We start from the raw sequence: 18,755 nt of genomic DNA, 5'->3' as shown, positions 1-18,755 counted from the left end.
ATCTAATGAGTATGTAATATTAGGCCAGGTCTGACATAGTTTAACTAGTAAGTTTGTACTAGCATTGTTGGTTGTATGTGTTCTATCATCACATGTATATATTCCTCAAAAATTACCTGATGATGGCCTGTCTGGGCCAGAACATGTTGCTAATGGAACAATAAAAATATTTGTGTGACGGTAACCCTTTAGCTTTTATTTGTGGTACCATGCATGGAGTGTAAGTTGGTGTTCCTTCTAAACGTTCTAATATACTAATTGATGGGAATATTTTAGAAGTTTAAATTCAAGTGAGAATGCTGTGAAGTCCTGTAGTTGTTTTTGGAAATACTGCACAAAGGCAGTTATTTCACATACTATATGGCTTTCAAATAGAATGAAATACTTATTATAATTTGAACCTGGTTCCTTACATGGAACCTCTTCAGAATGTTTTAAATTAATGTCCTGGTCCCAGGATTATCTCAAGTGGATTTGTAGAAAGTGATCTCTACTTTTATGGTTAATGTGTAAGGGGCTTTATATCTGAATTTGGTTGGTGCCTTTCAGTACAGGTCTAGTCCTTGACTATAGCATCGTATGAACGAGAATTAAAAGTCACTAATGTGCACAATATTAGTAGAACCATTGATTATTTGCATTGGGTATTGTTGCTCCTTAATTTATCACATGTTGCAAAGTCTCATTTAAACTTCCTGTATCGTTGCATTTTTGCATAATTTATCTTGTGTTTCTTATTCTGTGTTGTCAGGGTTAGAGTTAATTTTCTAGACTAGTAATTGTTTCTTAATGGGCACATGTGTTTTTCTTTCTACAATTTCTCCAGTTAATTCAGCAGAACAGACTTCAGTGTGCCATAAATAATATTTGTTATTGAATAATAAATAACTTTTTTTTTTTTTCAAACATTAGGATCATGAAGCAAGGATTTTAATAGAAGCTCGCAAAGGTGCTGTGGATAAAGACTTATCAGGTCGTATCAAAACTTTGGAGGAGAAATTGAAGGGTACAGCTGTTGATAAAAAGCCAAAAGACCTGCGACGTGCAATAGGTACAGTACAGACATATGTAAATATATCACATTCCATGTATCCAAAGTTAGTCAGAAATTGCCATATAGTGTGGAGTATGTCATAAAAATAGAAAACATAGACAGTATAGACAGTATAACTGAAGCTGTCACAAGAAATAAATAAATAAATTAATGAATAGAAAGTAAAATATATTGATAGTATTCTTATTTATGTTATTGGGCAAGGTATGCTTTACTTAAAAAATTTGTCATTTTAGGAAAAATAGAAAAGACAGATTGGAATGTAAGAGAAATAGAGAAGAAAATACTTGAGAATAAGATGGGATGTGGCATAAAACATGAAAGACCAGAGAAGGTACCGAAATGGAGTCGTGAGCAATTTGATGACAAGGTAAATTTTAACACTGAATTAAAACGCAGATAATTTACAGCTGTACCTCATAGGTACAGTAAACCTGCAACAGTATGAATTAAGTTTAACAAGGCTAATTGCATTTTAATATATGGGAGTGGTGGCACCTGTCATGGTGGCAAATGTGTGTAAGTGTCAATCTTCTCTTTTATCTTGCTTGAGGGATACAGTGAGAAAGTTGTATATTCTTAATTAGTGCTTGCAGGTATATTATACTAGAACAAGGGGATATGAACATTTATGCACGAAGAATGGGTGAAAGCGCCTCCATGGTAATACAAATTATGTTTTATTTTCAGTGAAGTGAATTTTCAGGGGCTTTGAGAGTACATTTTTACATCGAGTAAAGCATTGGGGTGAAAAGGAGGACACATTTCTTTTGTTTTTGGTTTGAAAGAGTGCTTATATTTTATATTCACAGTATTAGTCTAATTCTGTAAGTAATTCAAAATAATTTTGATAATACTTTTGTAGTTTCAAGCAGTAAAGTCAAAACTTCAAAAGAAAGGCCATGACAAGGAGATGCCACATAAGTATGCTGATATTGATGAAAGTTTCAAGCAGTTTGACAGAAAACTTAAAGAAGCAACCCTTGTGCAAGTGGGACCCCGTGGCAGTAACAAAGTATCAGCTATTGCAGAACAGCTTTCTGGCCGGAACCAGGAACCAGAGAAACCCACCACCCAGAAATCGGTTAGTAATCATCATATGATGACTGACAAGGTAGCAGATAATACTAGCAGTTGTGTGTCTTGTGAATGTTAAAACAACTTAGGTAAGATTTGAGATTCTTGCAATGGTGAAAATAAAGTTTTGGTCTTTGCATTACCATAATCTTAGAATGGATTTGTTTTGTGGTTCAAGAAAGAATATATTGTAGAATAATAACAATTTGATTTCAGAAATGAAAGCATGCGATAACTTTGTAGTTAGCTGATTTTTTTTTTTTTGGCTGGCACACACCATTTAATTTTTCACCATGCACTTTAATGAGGGAATAAATCTAATAACATGATTTTATTTTATACATGAAAGTGTTAGAAGACTCTTTTAATCAATCTGTAATTGTGTGACAAATGCCAGTCAGTATTAGAATTTGTTCCATATGTGCTGTGGCATTGCAGCATTGACTTCAGCAGTTGCATACGAGCTTCATCCCTGTGACTCTGCCAAAGATTACAGCTATGATGGTTAGTGAGACTGTTGTTTGAAACACTCCAAAAGAAAAATTCAAGAGGGATCAGTTCTGTGGCCCATGGTTGCCAAGGAATAGATCTTCTGTACCCTGTTCAACTTCCAACCAGCTGATATATTGGGTTTTTATTGGGTGTGTTATACACCATCGTCAGAATCCTATAATAACTATTCCAACCATCTGTTCATGCAGAAATGCTTTCACATTCAGCAACATTCTTGCTACCTTAGACATGCACATATGTCTAACATGATTCTATTGCAGAAGACATACATGTCCAGTTTCCTATCTTGCATTCAGGTGATGTGCCAAGGGAAGTTTGCCCTTCTCACTGTTTTCTTCTGATATGGTCTGTAGCAGCTGTAGTCCATTATAAGGTTTGAAGCAAAATCTCTTATCCGTGATGGTTGAATGATTGTTTTTGGAATTCATGGGTCAGTAGGCTGTTCAAATTGATTTGTTGGAACTTTGAGCCAGTGCTTCTCAGATTTGATTGGCCTGTTGTTTACTAGTTTGTGGCCTGCGGGGCCTTCAGTTTTGCAGATGAAGCCTATATTCACGCTTTGTCATTCCAATATCTGTTTGATTTCTCAGGAGTCAGGTGCTTCCTGAATGTTGCTCAGAATCACAGCTGAGCTCTGTGACACATTTTTATTTGTAAAATGAAACAAAGTGCTGAGGTTCTTGGTTGATGTCATTCTCTGCTGAGGAAGTGAAATGTTGTCTTTGACCAGAAAGTTTCATGTGCTTCTGTACATTTACATTGGAACGTTGCTTAACAAGCAATTATCATTACGAGTAATTCACATAACGAACAAAACATATTGTAAAAAAATGACTCGCTTAATGAGCGACGTTTTGCATAACGAGTGACAAGAAGGGAAATCCTGGATTGTGCACTTGCTACATCAGTCTGTGTTTAGCACTCGTTCCGCTAGCATTTTAGTGTCGCTTGTGATCACAAATTTTTCCACACCTGTGTTCAGACATATTATTTGTGATTTTTTTTTGTGCAAAGTTCCCTTGCAAAAATGGCCGCGAACAAAAAGCCGCGAAAAGAGCCATAAGAGAATAAAAATAACCATAGAAATTTATTTAATGATAATGCTATGTCGCATTTTCACCAAATTTTGAAGCGTTGGCAAAAACAAATGTCTCTAGACAGCTTTCTAGTAAAAAATAATTAGATATGTATCATAAATAATAAACTAATTATTTCGATTTTTTTTTTCTGCGAATCAAATTCACATTCCAGGTTGGTTCATCTGCATAGAAGAAAAGATGAATCACGCTCCTTAACAATGTATATATAATTTTCTTTGAATAAACGTTATACATAAAATTTTTTGAGTATTTTTTTGGCATGGAACGCATTATCGTATTTTACATTAATTTATATGGGAAAAATTGTTTCGCTTAATGAGTGTTTCGCATTACGAGTAAGATTCTGGAACGCATTATGCTCGTTAAGCAAGGTTCCACTGTATATTTATTTTCACTTCAGGGATCCAATCATCTCCCCATAGGGCTGGATATAATACATGTCACACCTTAAAAATTCATGATGACTACACATCATACGTCCTTGGTCCAATAAAATATATAATCAGGCCTCACGTAGACAGCACAAGTTGTCAAGACAACACACCTAGGCCATGGCAAAACCACTGTCAAATTCATACCTTGCCATGCCACACACACTGGCAAGCCATATCATCAGTACAGTTTCGTTGTAACATATTAAAATTCATAACAAACACAGACATCATACATACTGCCACACTTACAGCAAGCAAGTCTCAACAACGTATAATACAAGCACACAGACCATTTATTAACTCTTAACATTTGAGCCCCTTGCATGCTCGACAAATTCATCAATAGAGTAAAATGAGTTACTTTGCAAGTAATTTTGTAAAACAAATATAAATTGATATTTATCATTTTTTAAAACTGAGATATTTGATGGCAGAGTGTTAAATAGCTTGACACCTGAATAATACACCCCTCTCTGATAGGATGATAAATGTGTTGAAGGTATATGAAGGTGATCATTCCTTCTTGTACCAATCATGTATACAGAGTTATTGGTCTGAGACTTATCCAAATTATTAACAAGAAATGTCATCTAGGACAGCAAATATACACATGGCATTGGCAGTATGTCAAGCTCTTTAAATGAATCTCTACATGTATGAGTTGTGCCCACTCCCATCATTATTCTTATTATTTTCTTTTGCATAAGAGAGACCTTATGACTGTCTGATGTATTTCCCCAATATATTATTCCATATTTCACCAATGAATGATAATATGCATAATATACAGGTTTAATACTATTAATATTTAATATATAGAATAATAGGATATCATGATTTATCATGTTTCTTCATTCTTGTAACTGTTCTAGTTCATTGAATCTTGACGTAGTGGAATATTTTTAAGATGTTTACATTTAAAATGTTTGAAAACATAGGATGTCCAAATTATTTACTTCCAGCAATTTCCCCATGAGGGTGTTTACAGTATTTTTAATCTACTTAGTGTTTTTCCTACATAAGAAGAGACCCTGGATAAGATGCACCATTTAATGCTATGAAATTATCCTTTTATCCATTTAATGTGTTTCCTAGTACTTATTTTTCTCAAGGTTTCTTGTTCATAACAGACTACACCCGATACAATAAATGGTTATGGCTTCCACTGTGTAATGCTTATGAACACCTGAAGCTGAGTGGAATTTAGCAATTTTCTGTGGTGGCTCGTCTGTCATGTTTCAGTAGCACTTAAAGCTGAAGTTAAATTGTTGTCATCATTTTTGATGAAGATCTTACGATTCTCTTTTGACTATTTTACATTTTTGTTTTCATTTGTGCTTCATCACATTGATACTGTCAGTCCTGTTTCTGAGTCATGGTGAGGTCTAGAATCTGGCTGTATTTCCATCCTTCTGGGTATGCTAGCACCATCCATCTTTAAGGCAAAGTGACTACTTGCATAACCTTCTCAAATGTGTGCCACTTCTGTCTACTTTTCTTGATAACAAATGGAACCATAATTAAAGATATTAAAGATAGCGTCTAATGATCAGCATTTCTGTGTTGTTTTGTGGGGTCTGGGACACCACTTACTCCAGGCAAGTGTGCAGATTCTGCATTCAAATAGGCCATAACTTCTTCCTGCCACAGAGAGTCTTTCCAATTCATCATTGACATTCGTCTTATTGTTTAACACTACATCACCTGCACAGGTGCAAGAGTGTTGCTAAACAGTGGAAAATTTAATCAATTTAATCAGGTGGGCTTTATTATGAGACTCTGTCAACTGTGGTATTTATAATATATTGCATAGCATCTTTGCTGGATTTTGATACTGCCTTGAACTAACAAGGTGGTCAAGTTTGTGATTGACATGATGTGGTGTATTTGGTACAGAAGTTCTGGCAGTTAACTTTAGAAGAAGGATATAGAAATATAGTTGTTATGAACGAATTAATGTCGACACTAGGATGTGTTCCCAATTATTTTTTACTTCATTACTTTAAGTAGTCTGACATGTGAGCTGATATCTTTGTGATATTTTTCCAGAATTCAAAGCCTGCACTATTCTTGCCTACCCAAGGTGGTTCAGAGTCTTGTCACTTCTGTGGGAAAAGAGTTTACCTCATGGAAAGGCTAAGTGCAGAAGGGAGATTCTTCCATCGGGGCTGTTTCCGTTGTGAATACTGTAGCACCACTTTGAGATTGGGTATGTAGTTCTTGTTTGTATTAATTTTATTGCTTATACCTTAAACCCAAATAAGGAATTTGACTGTTGTCTGTGATCCACATTTTTAGCCATAACTCTTATCTTTGTAGGATGAACCTTAATTTTTGTAATCTTGAAAAGAATTTTTATCCCTCTTCCATACAATTTTCCACACTCACACTAAATTTAAAGTATGCGTTGCTTATTCTCTCACCATTCAACTCCCAAAATATATGAATGCCTTGTGTCCTCTGTCAGTAATCACTTGTTAATATATTCACAATTACCCTTTATGCTTGAAGGCAGGTTCTTCCTTCTAAAATTTATGAAAATATCATGTTGTGGTTACTAGGGACCCTCTTGTCTTGAATTTAAAGGACAGTGATGATGCTAGAAATGACAAAATAAGAAACATAATTGGTGTGAGATATTTAGTAGGAATATTTAAGCCAACTTATTGTATGTGGCACTGTTACAACATTTATATGGAGACAAGAGGTAACTAAAATGACGCTGGAAAAGATGAATAATTGAGGACCAAGAATAAAGTTGCAGATGAATAGGAAAGATGATGGTAAGGTGGGAAGTATGAGACAAAAGATTGATCATAACAGTCAGGAGAATAGGAAGGGAAGAGGAATTTGAATAAACTGTCCTTAGTGTGTCTAGACAAGTCCATGGCTGCATGCTCCTCTGATGTATTTGATTCAGTATTTATCCTCACCAGTCCAACTTCTCTTCATATCTCCATAAGCCCAAAGCAGAAATATTTCTTTTCAACGTGCATTTATTTCTAATAATTCATGTGTATAAATTTCAGTTGAATACATTTCTGGTTCCAGGTAATTATTCATTTGACCGGGAGGGTAAATTTGGGAGTAGATTTTTTTGCACACAGCATTTTGGTCTCCAGGGAAGCCAGAGAATGAAACTGAGGAGGAAGAGTGATGAATTTATATCTGGCCTTGACAAGGAGAACATTCCTGCCAAATCATCACCAAAAACACCAGAGAAGGTATAGAGTAATTGTTTATTTTATACAGTACCATTTTGAATATCACTGTCTTCTTGGATTTTATGCCATGTAGTCTAGTAGAAGACTTTCAGCTGGTCATGGATGATGTAGGATTGAAAACACTGAGGGTGTATGGCATCCATTGACTGGGGTCATGTCTGCACTGGATAGACAAGTCATTCAGTTGACATCAGGGCCAAGGAGACCTACTGGCTTATCTGCCTCCAAGATTGAAGCATCTGTGGCAATTCACAGCACCAATCTTAGACATCACATAGTGCCAGAACACCAGTATCCTCTCCATGTAATCCGTATATTAGGGAGGAAAATGCAATTGAGCTCCATCCCAACAACACGAACAAGGAGAATGGTTTCTGCCTAAACAAGTCTTGGAAACCTCTCGTCTATTCCCAAAGAGAACATAGGAGGCCTCCTTTTGTGATCTGGTTGTCAACCAGGTCTTTAGGCTCATTGTACACTGCCCTTTCCAGGCCACCTATAGCTGCTCTTATTCTTGCATCGCTACATTGTAATGTCATTCTGAAAGCATTCTTGTATACAAAGTCCAAGCAGTCGATATGAAGTTTTTTACGAGGCGTATCCACAAAATAATTTTCGTTTGCAAATATTGCTGCTGCAGCTCTGCAGTCACGATGGTGTACATGCATGCAGAGTAGGTTGGTCCTTTGGCAGGCACAGATGTCATTTGCAAACAAACCACATTTATGGACCATCCTGTGTGTTTACTGTGGTCAAGAAAATCGAGAAGCCCACTGCATGTGAAGTGCGGTCTGTAATCCGTTTCTTGAATGCAAGATACATGAAACCAGCTGACATTCATTGTCAACTTTGTTAGGTGTATGTGACAACATGCCCTGAGTGAATAAATGGTACGGAGATTGGTGAGACACTTTAACGAAGAATGCGAAAATGTGCATGATGATCTGCAGAGCGGCTTACTGTCAGCGGTTAATGAAGATGTGGTTCATGCAGTGGGAAGAGAAGATTCAAGAGAACAGAAGATACACAATTTCATCACTTTACCTGCATTTTTCACAAATTTCACGGTCACTTCTTAATGAAATTGTGTCTGATAAACTTTGTTTTTGAATATCGTATTCATGCTGGTTGCCAAGGATGCTTATGAAAGAACACAAAATGAAATAGCAGGCCAGTGCGTTTCTGACAATACAGTAAACAAGGCGATGACTTCTTGAGCCTCATAGTCACAGGGGATGAGACATGGGTTTCACACTTAACCCCTGAATTGAAGCAGCAGTCCATGGAGTGGAGGCACACATAATTGTGGATAAAGAAAAGAATCAGACAGATCATTTCAACTCTCAGGATAATGTGCTCAGTGTTTTGGGATAGAAAAAATGTTTCACTTGTGAAATTCTTGCCTCAAAGCTGAACAATCAATGCAGGTGTCTGTTGTGTTGTGCAATCCAGAAGAAGTGACATGGCATGCATAGTCAGGGTGTTGTGATGCTTGATGACAATGCCCACCCACACACTGCCACCACAACACAAAATACAGGAAAACANACGGTAGGACTCCTTGGGCGGGTGATCAGCTCGTCGCAAGGCCTCTACCTGTACACAAACACAGGAAAACACACACAGACATCCATGCCCTGAGTGGGATTCAAACCCACGATCCCGGCTTCCGAGTGAGCGAAGACAGTGCAAGCCTTAGACCGCTCGGCTACCGTGACCGGCCATCTTGACATTCAGCTGGGAACAATTTGATCATCCTCCCTACAGCCAGGACTTTTCACCAAGTGATTTCCATGTGTTCCTACATCTGAAAAATTTCTTTGATGTCCGTTGGTTCCATGACAGCGAGGTCAAAGAAACCATTAACACATGGTTTGCATCGCAGGCAGCATCATTCTATCGTGCAGGGATACAAAATCTTGTGCCCCTCTATGACAAGTGCCTTAACAATGGTGGAAACTATGTCAAAAAGTTAGTTCTGTAAATGTGACTGGAAAACCATAGTTTTAACAAAAATATGATTAAATCTAGTACAAAGAGATTGAATTTCACTTCTGTGCAAGTAGCACTGAATGCAGTAGAAACTGCATTTACATGCAGTATTTAAGAATATATATCCTACATTTCTTTAATGTTTTCCCAATTTTCTCACTGTAATTCTAGTTGATGTACATGTTAGAACCCTGAACTAAATTTAATTGAAAATGTTTTGTTTTTTAAGCATATCTACTAAATCTGCTAGCTGTTGGCAGAAAATTTCACAACAAACTTGCTCTCTTAGCACTCATCTCTTTCAAATCTTCCCATAGATACATTTTAATTCTATAAAGTTCTTGTCAACTTTTCTACAGTTTGCCACCTCATCTTATTGAGAATATGTGAATGAATGTATATGCAAGGTGGTGATGTTTCGGTATAAAAGCAAATATAAGTAAATATATATTTGAATATTTTGGTTTTCTTATGTAGGCAAAATCCTTATCTGAGACGATGGACAGGATGGCACTCACAGAACTGGATATGCTGGATGCCAAGACTACACCAGAGCGAATAGAATTTGAGAATCTGACAGCAGCTGCTTCAGATGTAGAGGAAGCCCCTAGTGAAATGGATGAAGATGAATGGACTGATCGTAATTTTGGGGCATCTGCTGTTGAAGGATCCAGTGATTCCATTTCAGATCTGAGGTATATTCTTTGTATTCGCCTTCATCATTAAGTAACTTTTTTTTTTTTTTTGGTATTTACTGATCACAAATTTTTCTTGATCTCTGTAAATTCTTATTATTATAGCAGAAAGTAATGGAGCATGGTCAGTTTGAGTCTCAAGAGATTCCCCCCCCCCTCTTCCGAAGTCAGTTTACTGGTCTGAAAATTGGAAGGCAAATGATGTTTGATTGTCACAGCCTAAATTAGACGGTATATTTATAAGAGACAAATATGCAATGCTACATTATTCTGTACAGGAAATTCCCACTTTTATAAAGTAAGAAACTAAATGAACTCATTATCAAAAACATCAGATATAGATGTTTGTAGGTAATAAATTGCATGTAGAGAGATCTTTATTTTAGGGTATACTTCCATTCTGAGGAGGGAGGCAACAGTTTCTCCAAAACACTAATAGCCACCTATGAAACTACATTACTACATTGTGTTATAAGACCATAATACTAATTTTAATCCAGTTGTCCCTCTATATCCAGGTTATATTTTATTTCCACTGCTGACAACAGTTGTTAAGTACTGATAGTAGCATTTATGTCTCAGTACTGGAATCGTATTAACTTCGCATAGTTGATAGAAAGTATGGCTTAGTCCAAGGTTGTGCATTACAAAACACGATTATGCAAAGGAAGCGAAATAAGCTTGTCTCAGAATTGATAGCTTGGAATAATAAGCTTGTTAATGTAACAGTGAAACTTGTTTTCAGAAGCCATTTAATTTTGCTATTGGCCAGATTACAGACCATGCTGAATTTTCTTGTGATTTTCTTTAGGATAATACAGAAAAATGTAATTATCACCCTCTTCCAATTCCTTCTGTAGCCACCCACCTTTCATGATCATATAGCCCTATCTTTTGATGCAGTTGAAACTGTCATGAAATGATCTAAGAATTGATCAGCCAGTTGCTGGAAACAAAATACTTGGAAGGCAATAAAAGGTTTTCTTTTTCTCTGAGCTATCTGTCCATCTATCACATGTCATAATGGATCTCTTCTGAATGAATATCTGATACAAATCCTTACCCATTCTAGTGATTCTGAAGAGGAAGCAAATGAAGTTTTTGAAGAGGCAATTGAGCAGCCTTTGACTCTAGATGAAACCCGCCGTTTGGCTGAAACGTGGACACGCCGGTATTCAAAGACCCCTGAAGACAAACAGAATGGTGTTGATAAAGGAGTAAGACAGGAAGGGGAAGATGAAGATAGTGAGAGTTATGAATATGAAGAGAGTGATGACCTGAGCTACCCAGAGTATGAAAGTGATGGTAGGTTGTCATGTGAATCCATATTTCTACAGAATGCAGTTTTGAAAGATTATTCCTTGCATTTATGTATTTTGTCTTCATGGTGTCAGAAGAACAACTTTACTTCAACTCCTACAAGGAGAATAGAATCTAAGATTTGCAAAGTGTAATAAGTTCTTGGCTTCGTGACTTCTACTGTGAGGGAAGTGAATATTTTCATTTGTTGTGAAGCTAAGAATTATAAGATACATTTTCCCCTTTGGCTATTGAATTTTAATAGTAACTAGTTCATCTAAGTACTCAGTTATTGCTGGTAATGAATATGAGAAATTTAATGATACAGGGTGTGTGATGTTTAATTATGCATCACCTCCATGAGCTGCATTGCTCCATTTGGTTCTATGTTTGATTTTCCCCAGACAGTTCAACTTCTGCTTACAAACCACGTTAACTCTGCTGAGTCTGTACCATCTCACCTGAATGTCCATAATCAGTAACTCTCTTCCAATATCTTTCATTGTCATAACTTCATTAAATAACCATTATGGGATTATGGAAATACTACATTATACCCATAATATTGTCATGTTGGGTATGCCACGCAACAAATAACTTTACGTCGGTCTCGGATTCAGTGAATATTTCTTGAACACGTGTTTACACACATGAGTATAATTATAATCCACTACTTCACTGTTATAATTACTTCTTGTACCACTGCTCTCGGGGAAGTCTTCTATTCCCTTTTTCGGATGCGAGCTGGTTTCTGCTCTGTTCGGAGCTACACTGAGAACTGGCCGACTGACCCCAACAAGTGCTGGAACTTCACTGTTACTCCCTGTTACTGTTTGCCCCAGGCAACGGTCCACTGTTATCACGTTGTCTCTGTGGGAACTCTCCGTGTATTCGTGACCATGGAGACTCATTGTAGGCTGTAAACTTCCTATTGTGGCTGTTGCACAGCGATGACTGTAAGATAGCACGTTAAATATATTTGCAGAGTCCTATTCATCAAACGACAGAACCATGGCGTGGTAGACACTCAACTTCCTTTAAAGAGAGGCAATATGAAGGACACGAACCAAATTGGTTCTAAAAATTTTAACAAAACCTTTTTAAACACATTTGTAAACAGACTAATTATAATAATTTATAAATATTTTAATGTATTCATGTGCGTTTCTATAGTTGTTAAAGGATCAAATTTTCTATTCCTGGCATTGTGATGATATTGCATGCTATTACATCTTAAGTGGGGGGGGGGTTGATGAAAATACTAAGTGCCGGTAGCACGGTAGGCGGGCATTCTACCACTGTGCCACCAACGCCTCCCCATATGTAATGCTGCGGCGACAGGCAGGGTTTTATATCCCACTCTGCCACCGTATATTATGCCTCGGTGACGGGTGGATTGGGTATCTCACCGCTGTCCCCAATTATTATGCCATGGTGATGGGGGTGGATTAAATACAACTACTAATTCACTTTGTCATTCAACCCTGTGTTGACTCGTCCCACCGCTGTTACCCTAGGTAATGCTTCGATGGCAGGGGTGGGTAAAACGCAGTTACTCCTTCTCTACGTCAGCCACCTTGTGTTGGCCAATCCCCACCTCTGCCACCACTTTGTTATGCCTGAAGGGGGCTAATGGAATAATACTAAATTACTCTTTCCTTGTTCCATCAGGAACGCAATCCCCTTGTCTACTACTAGTCCCTCACCCTTAACTGTCATTGCATCCGGCTGCCGTTGACTTCCTGGGGTCAGTTCTGCCTTTGTTGGGACTGGAAAGGGTGGAGTTTGTGAGGGTGAATCATAACTCTGTGTACATCCTACCCTAATTACACTGTCTATTTACACTCGTATTTACAATAGAAGAATGCCGACGTCTGTCGGTTTACACATGGTATCGTTTCGTTAATAGTTCATAATTCCGTTCTAACCTCTCGCCTAGAGCCGATGGCTTGAGACTGTCACTTCCTTCATTACTATTACTCGATACACCATCTCCATCCTACCCTAGGTACACTGATCTATTTACACTGTATTTACAATAATCTTTACAGTAATAACAGTGCCGACTTTCAGTCAGGACTACATAGTGTCTTTCCCTTTCCAGGCACTCACTTCATTATAATCTCCCCTTCTGGGGTGTAAGACTCAAGTCTGTCTCTCTCGTCTTTCCCTAATTCGGCCCGTGAGGCCATACAGTTTAATCATTCGACGTGAACCTTTTTTTCTCTCCATTCCTACCATCCATTGCACAGTTCTTACCCTATCCTAGCATAAAGTTTCACCTTAAATTATTCTGCTCCTAAAACCATAAATACTAAAGCCTCCGTATGTTTTTCACAAAATCAATGGTCACAACAATGAACAACAAATGTGCGTGCTCTGCACACTACCAGCAAATCGTAACACACAATATAATGACGGCCATATTTACCGTACTAGCAACCTCGGCAATCACTTGTTACATTATTTCTCTTATCCTATCCTAAAAATTCGCTGGGGCCATTGGGAGTCACTTTTCAACATTTCACAACAAGAATAATAAATTTGAATAGTATGGCTAATATGAGCAAACATGTCTTACTTGAAATAGAGATGCAGCAACACCACCACTTATAGTACCCATGTCGGACAGAGCCTCCGGCTCCTTGCTGAATATTATGTTTAGATCTTTTTTTCTGAAAGTCTTTCTTTCGCTCTTTATACCAAAAAACTGCTCACGCAGCAGGTAACCAAAGAGGGAAGTTAACTCCTCCCTTTGTCCTAAAATTCGAGGCGGCAGATTCTCATTGGCTAACCCCTTTGGTGGTGGGCGAACCCACAGTGTCTCTTCGCTGTGTATTTGACAATTTCATCTGACTCCAGTGGTCTGATAAAGCATGTATTCTGCTTGTGCAATTGCGCATTTCTGCTGATTAAGTACATCGTTGACCTGGATCCCCTGTCCAGGTGTTGCCATCATTGCTCTAATTGCTGTAAAACGCTTTTGCAAGTCTCGTAACATTTAGGCAATGCCTTTGATTTAAAGTCTCGAAAATGCGGCATAACACATGCATTGACAAAACACATTGTAATAGTAGTTCCTGCCTGCATTGATATATCCTTCTGAAAATGATCTCTAAGACTGAAACATGTCAAGGATGAAAGATTAAAAAGGAAAGAGAGAAAGAGCATTTTATCAGTCACACTGGACAGAGTTGATTGACCTTTTGTAACAATTATGTTGCTATTTTCCTTGAGGAAGTTTGGGATTGAATCTCCATCTTCCAGACTTCGCATTCCACCTGACTATCAATCATACTCCTGCTTCATCCTTCTGTAGGTAGCCTTATGTGCAACTGAATTACCTGTAATAGGAAGTGCTACAGTTGAAGTTGGTGGATTGTGACAGAAATAACAACTGATTTCTGAAGGTGAAGCAGACATATGATTGTTCAGAACTCTGTGTGCATGTATACATTTAAAATGAGATCTACTTTGTGAATTTGTCTGTACTCACATGTTTTTAATGGACAGTGAGAAGGATTTCCTCAGTTTGAAACAAGACTTCTGAAAAATTTTGAGAATTGAGACAAGACTGAAAATTGTCTTGACCAGAATAATTATTCTGTTGTAAGCACAATCCATAATGCTAGCCAATTGTTAACAGTGCACCGAAATATACTACGTATCCCTTTGATGTCAGGTCTTTTTTGTGGAACATTGTTCATATATCAGTGTATTAAAAAAAATCCAGTTTGAAGTTCATGCCCTTTCATAGAATGGACAGAAAGAGGAAGAGAGAGTAAGGTTTTTTTCACAACTTTATTGTGCTGGCATTGCCAGCCTTTATGATTCTGATAGATCAGATGGTTTGTGTACTGCTCTGCCAAACAGAAACAGTAATATGATAATTCCCAGAGTTCAAGACTGAAAAACAAACGTTCAAATCAAGCTAGAGAATTTTTTGTCTTAGTTCAATCTCAACAATTAAAAATTCACACATGCCTAATAAATACTTCATCTCGGTCATTTATGTAGAGGCTCTTACTATATTAGGTTACACTTTAAAGTCATATCTCAGAAGTTAATACGTCCATAAATATGAAACAGATATTTTTATCTAGTGGCATTTATACTTTGACAAATGGTCTATGTTGTTCTTGTGTAATGTGGACAGCGTTCCAGCTCTCCTATCTTAACTATGACAACAGTTAGGACAGTTCTTGCTTGTAGCTCATCAGTGGTTCATGGTAATAACATACACATGATTTTTATGTAGTTCACAATTATGGCACTTGCTATAGCCAAATCAGGTGTCCAAGGAGGCTACATTATGGGTCTCACTCAATCCATGCACTGGGGACACTTTGTATCCCAGTCTTGTTCCATGGACGTGTGTTTGTTTTATGTGTGCCATAAATCGAGATGGAGCTGGGATACCTTGGCTAAACTAATGACCAGGCTGCAGTCTGGATGATGAAAGAGTCAGTGTGGTTCCTGGTTCTCTTTCCCACATATCCTCACTGGCTCTGGGGCCCACTGAGCCTCTTATCCAGTGGGTACCAAGGGCTTTTCCCCATAGTTAAAGCATGTGCAGAATATGTGGGTACTTACCTCCATTTCCATCTGTGTCTTCATGACACGGATCTGAATTAAACATGGGGACAACTTAACCTTTATCTTTATCTTATCATATCCTGAAATGTTCTGTTTGTCCATTCTTCCACAAATGGGGAACATGGCCTCACTTGCTAGCTCATAGTGAACTCATTGTTCAGAAGTGCAAGGTAATTTAGAAAGGCCCTGTTTGCATGATGTATATTCTGTAATGAAATAGTGACCCATGTTAACAATTGACTTCTGATCTGCTGACATCCAGATGATGAGAGTGAGACAGCCACTGAAGGGGAGGATGAGATCCGAGCACGTGAACTGCGGAAACAAGAAGTACACCTGAAAGTGCCAGAAAGACCAAAAGGAAGGCAAGAGTCAGACACTGGTTCTGATACTGAGGTGAAGACCCAGAAGCTTCTTACCCCATGCAGCAAAACTAAGAAACACAAAAATAAGAATTGTGCTTTGCAATAATCTTACATGATGTAACATTGTGTGATAGATAATAAATTGACATATATCTTAAAATTATAGGATATATAGTCAGAGTAAAATCAGTTTGATAGTTACTTTATTTGAATTATGAGTTCAAAAAAACTGAGGGGTTACCATATTGTTAATGCAGTGAACTCCCTGTTATCTAGCATGTATGGAGAAGGGGTGTCACCAGTTACATGAATCTGCTAGTTGCATGAGCAGAACTCTTACAGAACCAAGTCTCTGTGCAATTTTCACCTCTTTCCAGTCTTTTAATAATTCCATCTTCTGTTTCAATGCCTGAACAACATGTTTTTGCTTTAGTTCTTGCTCGGGAGTCTCTTTAGTAGACATTGTAGATTTATGGGTGAAAAATATCTGGAAAACTTGCTAAAACTGACCTATGCTGTTAATTGTGCATCATTACAAGTGTAACATCACCTGATTGAGGTAGGATGAAGGGCAAGTGCTACCAGTGGTGGCTGGAAGAACTACTGCATTGCAGGTAAACAAATGCATGTTGTCAAGTTTATTTTCAAGTACACTTATAAAAGAAGTTAAATTTTTGTTGGTTGTGTAAAAATTCTCAATGCTTGGATATTAGATAACTGGGAGTTTACTGTGAATTGCTATCAGGTGTGGATTTGCCATTATCTTCACTTGAAAATGCAGTATTTTATATTGAAGTCACACTCCATTATGAAGCCCTTTTGTGGTTTGCTTACCATCACATTGTAGGAAGAGTTGTGTGCCTTAATGAACTCAGCCCATTTTGACCATAGCTTTGACTCCCGCGGGGTCAACTCTGTTGATAAGGCTGAATGGGTGAGGTTAGATTAAAGTGACTGCTATCCTGTCTGGGGCGATAAACTGCTATCCCATGCAAGACTTAGCTCGTGTGGGCCAATAACCTGTATGTGTTAAATTTAGTGTAAAAAAAATAAATCAGAGAGCCTGATGTGTTCGCTGTTCATCTTCAACTACCAGGAAGTGTCTATATTGAAAGGCAGCGTAATTGAATACTATTTCAATCTCGCTTTTATTGTTCTTATTTACAATTTCGGTACAGTGCACTGTATAAGCTGCGTGGTGGTTTTTACAAATGAGGAAGATAAAAGTAAAGAGACACAAAGGTAAATATGATTTTTGGTTTTGAATGTAAAGTGTTCTTGTGTGGCTTTTTATTTTGTATGATCTCTTTCTCTTTTTGTGTTTAATATTTTAACATACATTGCCTTCTAACAAAGCAAAATCTGTTTCATGAGATTGTTGATGTGTTCTAATTTTCCTCACACCACCACCAGCTAACAGTTCCACTACAAGTGGAAATGAAGTGCTAAGTTTGTGCTTTAAAATTAACTAACATGAGCATTTCATTATTATTAGGCAATTTTGTTAGGCTTATGCCAAATTTTTATCATTATCATGTTTTGGTGTTTGTTGTTGAATCTCCTTGAAGATGAAGTTAAATTATAAATTAACCTCTAAAAGGGTGAAAATCATCAAGAAGTATCTGAAAGCCTGGAGTCATTTCCTAGGATAGATAGAAGTTCCCTCCCCAGAAACTGGTGCAGAGTTACTGTATCAGTAATCGGTGACCATCATTTTTCTGCTTTTAGTTTATAATTTCTAGTAGAATCATTATTAAAATTGTTGTAATATGCCTTTGATAGAAGAAGTTCTGTCTGTGTTTATATCTAACTGATTTTACTTGCATAAATGTTTTTGCGACGTATGTACAGATTTCAGGACTTGTAAGCTGTGTGGGAAGTTCATCTATGTCCATAATAGAGTTTGAGATACAGACTGGGAACTATACCAAAATATAATTCAGAGTAGTTAGTACACTCTGAGTGGCAGACATTAATGACCTTAGCACAATAGCATAATTTGTTGCTGCTTTTGCATGATCCTGATCAGAGGTCTCTATCCCACAACTATAATGTATTTCTGCAGTCTTATGTTAATGCATGATGATGAGACTTTATTGTTAATGGGATTCTTACAGGTGTTAACATTTTTAAAAATTTAAAGAAAATGAGCCAAATTTCTGACACCTTTTGTGGTAACATTTAGGCCAGATAAAGTGGAATTTTTACAAAACTTCATGAAGTGTAAAATGAAAACAAGGATACTAGTGTTGCTAGACAATAAAGTAATTTATTCTTTTATTATAACAAGCAGTATGAAATATTTTAACTATTTGAGAAAGGGGGGGTGATATGAAACTACTGAATCATAGTTTATTTATAGCTTTAGTTTAGTTCTTGTGTTCAAAATATATGGAAATATTTAGA

At 37.2% G+C, this 18,755-nt stretch overlaps 1 protein-coding gene across 7 annotated transcripts in view; it reads left to right on the top strand.

Moving 5' to 3' along the window:
- Positions 1-18,755, top strand: part of LOC111868080 (F-actin-monooxygenase Mical) — a 136,494-nt gene that overhangs the window by 65,117 nt on the left and 52,622 nt on the right. For all 7 annotated transcript variants that reach the window (XM_023858456.2, XM_023858458.2, XM_023858457.2 and 4 more), the window contains 8 exons: positions 913-1,051; positions 1,291-1,424; positions 1,920-2,138; positions 6,228-6,387; positions 7,230-7,402; positions 9,872-10,089; positions 11,162-11,394; positions 16,247-16,380. In XM_023858456.2, the coding sequence (XP_023714224.1) occupies positions 913-1,051; positions 1,291-1,424; positions 1,920-2,138; positions 6,228-6,387; positions 7,230-7,402; positions 9,872-10,089; positions 11,162-11,394; positions 16,247-16,380 (1,410 nt within the window). The remainder of the gene's footprint in view (positions 1-912; positions 1,052-1,290; positions 1,425-1,919; positions 2,139-6,227; positions 6,388-7,229; positions 7,403-9,871; positions 10,090-11,161; positions 11,395-16,246; positions 16,381-18,755) is intronic.

The sequence above is a fragment of the Cryptotermes secundus genome, unplaced genomic scaffold (genome assembly GCF_002891405.2).
Source record: "Cryptotermes secundus unplaced genomic scaffold, Csec_1.0 scaffold925, whole genome shotgun sequence".
Classification (NCBI taxonomy): Eukaryota; Metazoa; Arthropoda; class Insecta; order Blattodea; family Kalotermitidae; genus Cryptotermes; species Cryptotermes secundus.
The sequence above is the reverse complement of the archived record's forward strand: the minus strand, read 5'-3'. Positions and strand labels throughout refer to the sequence as shown.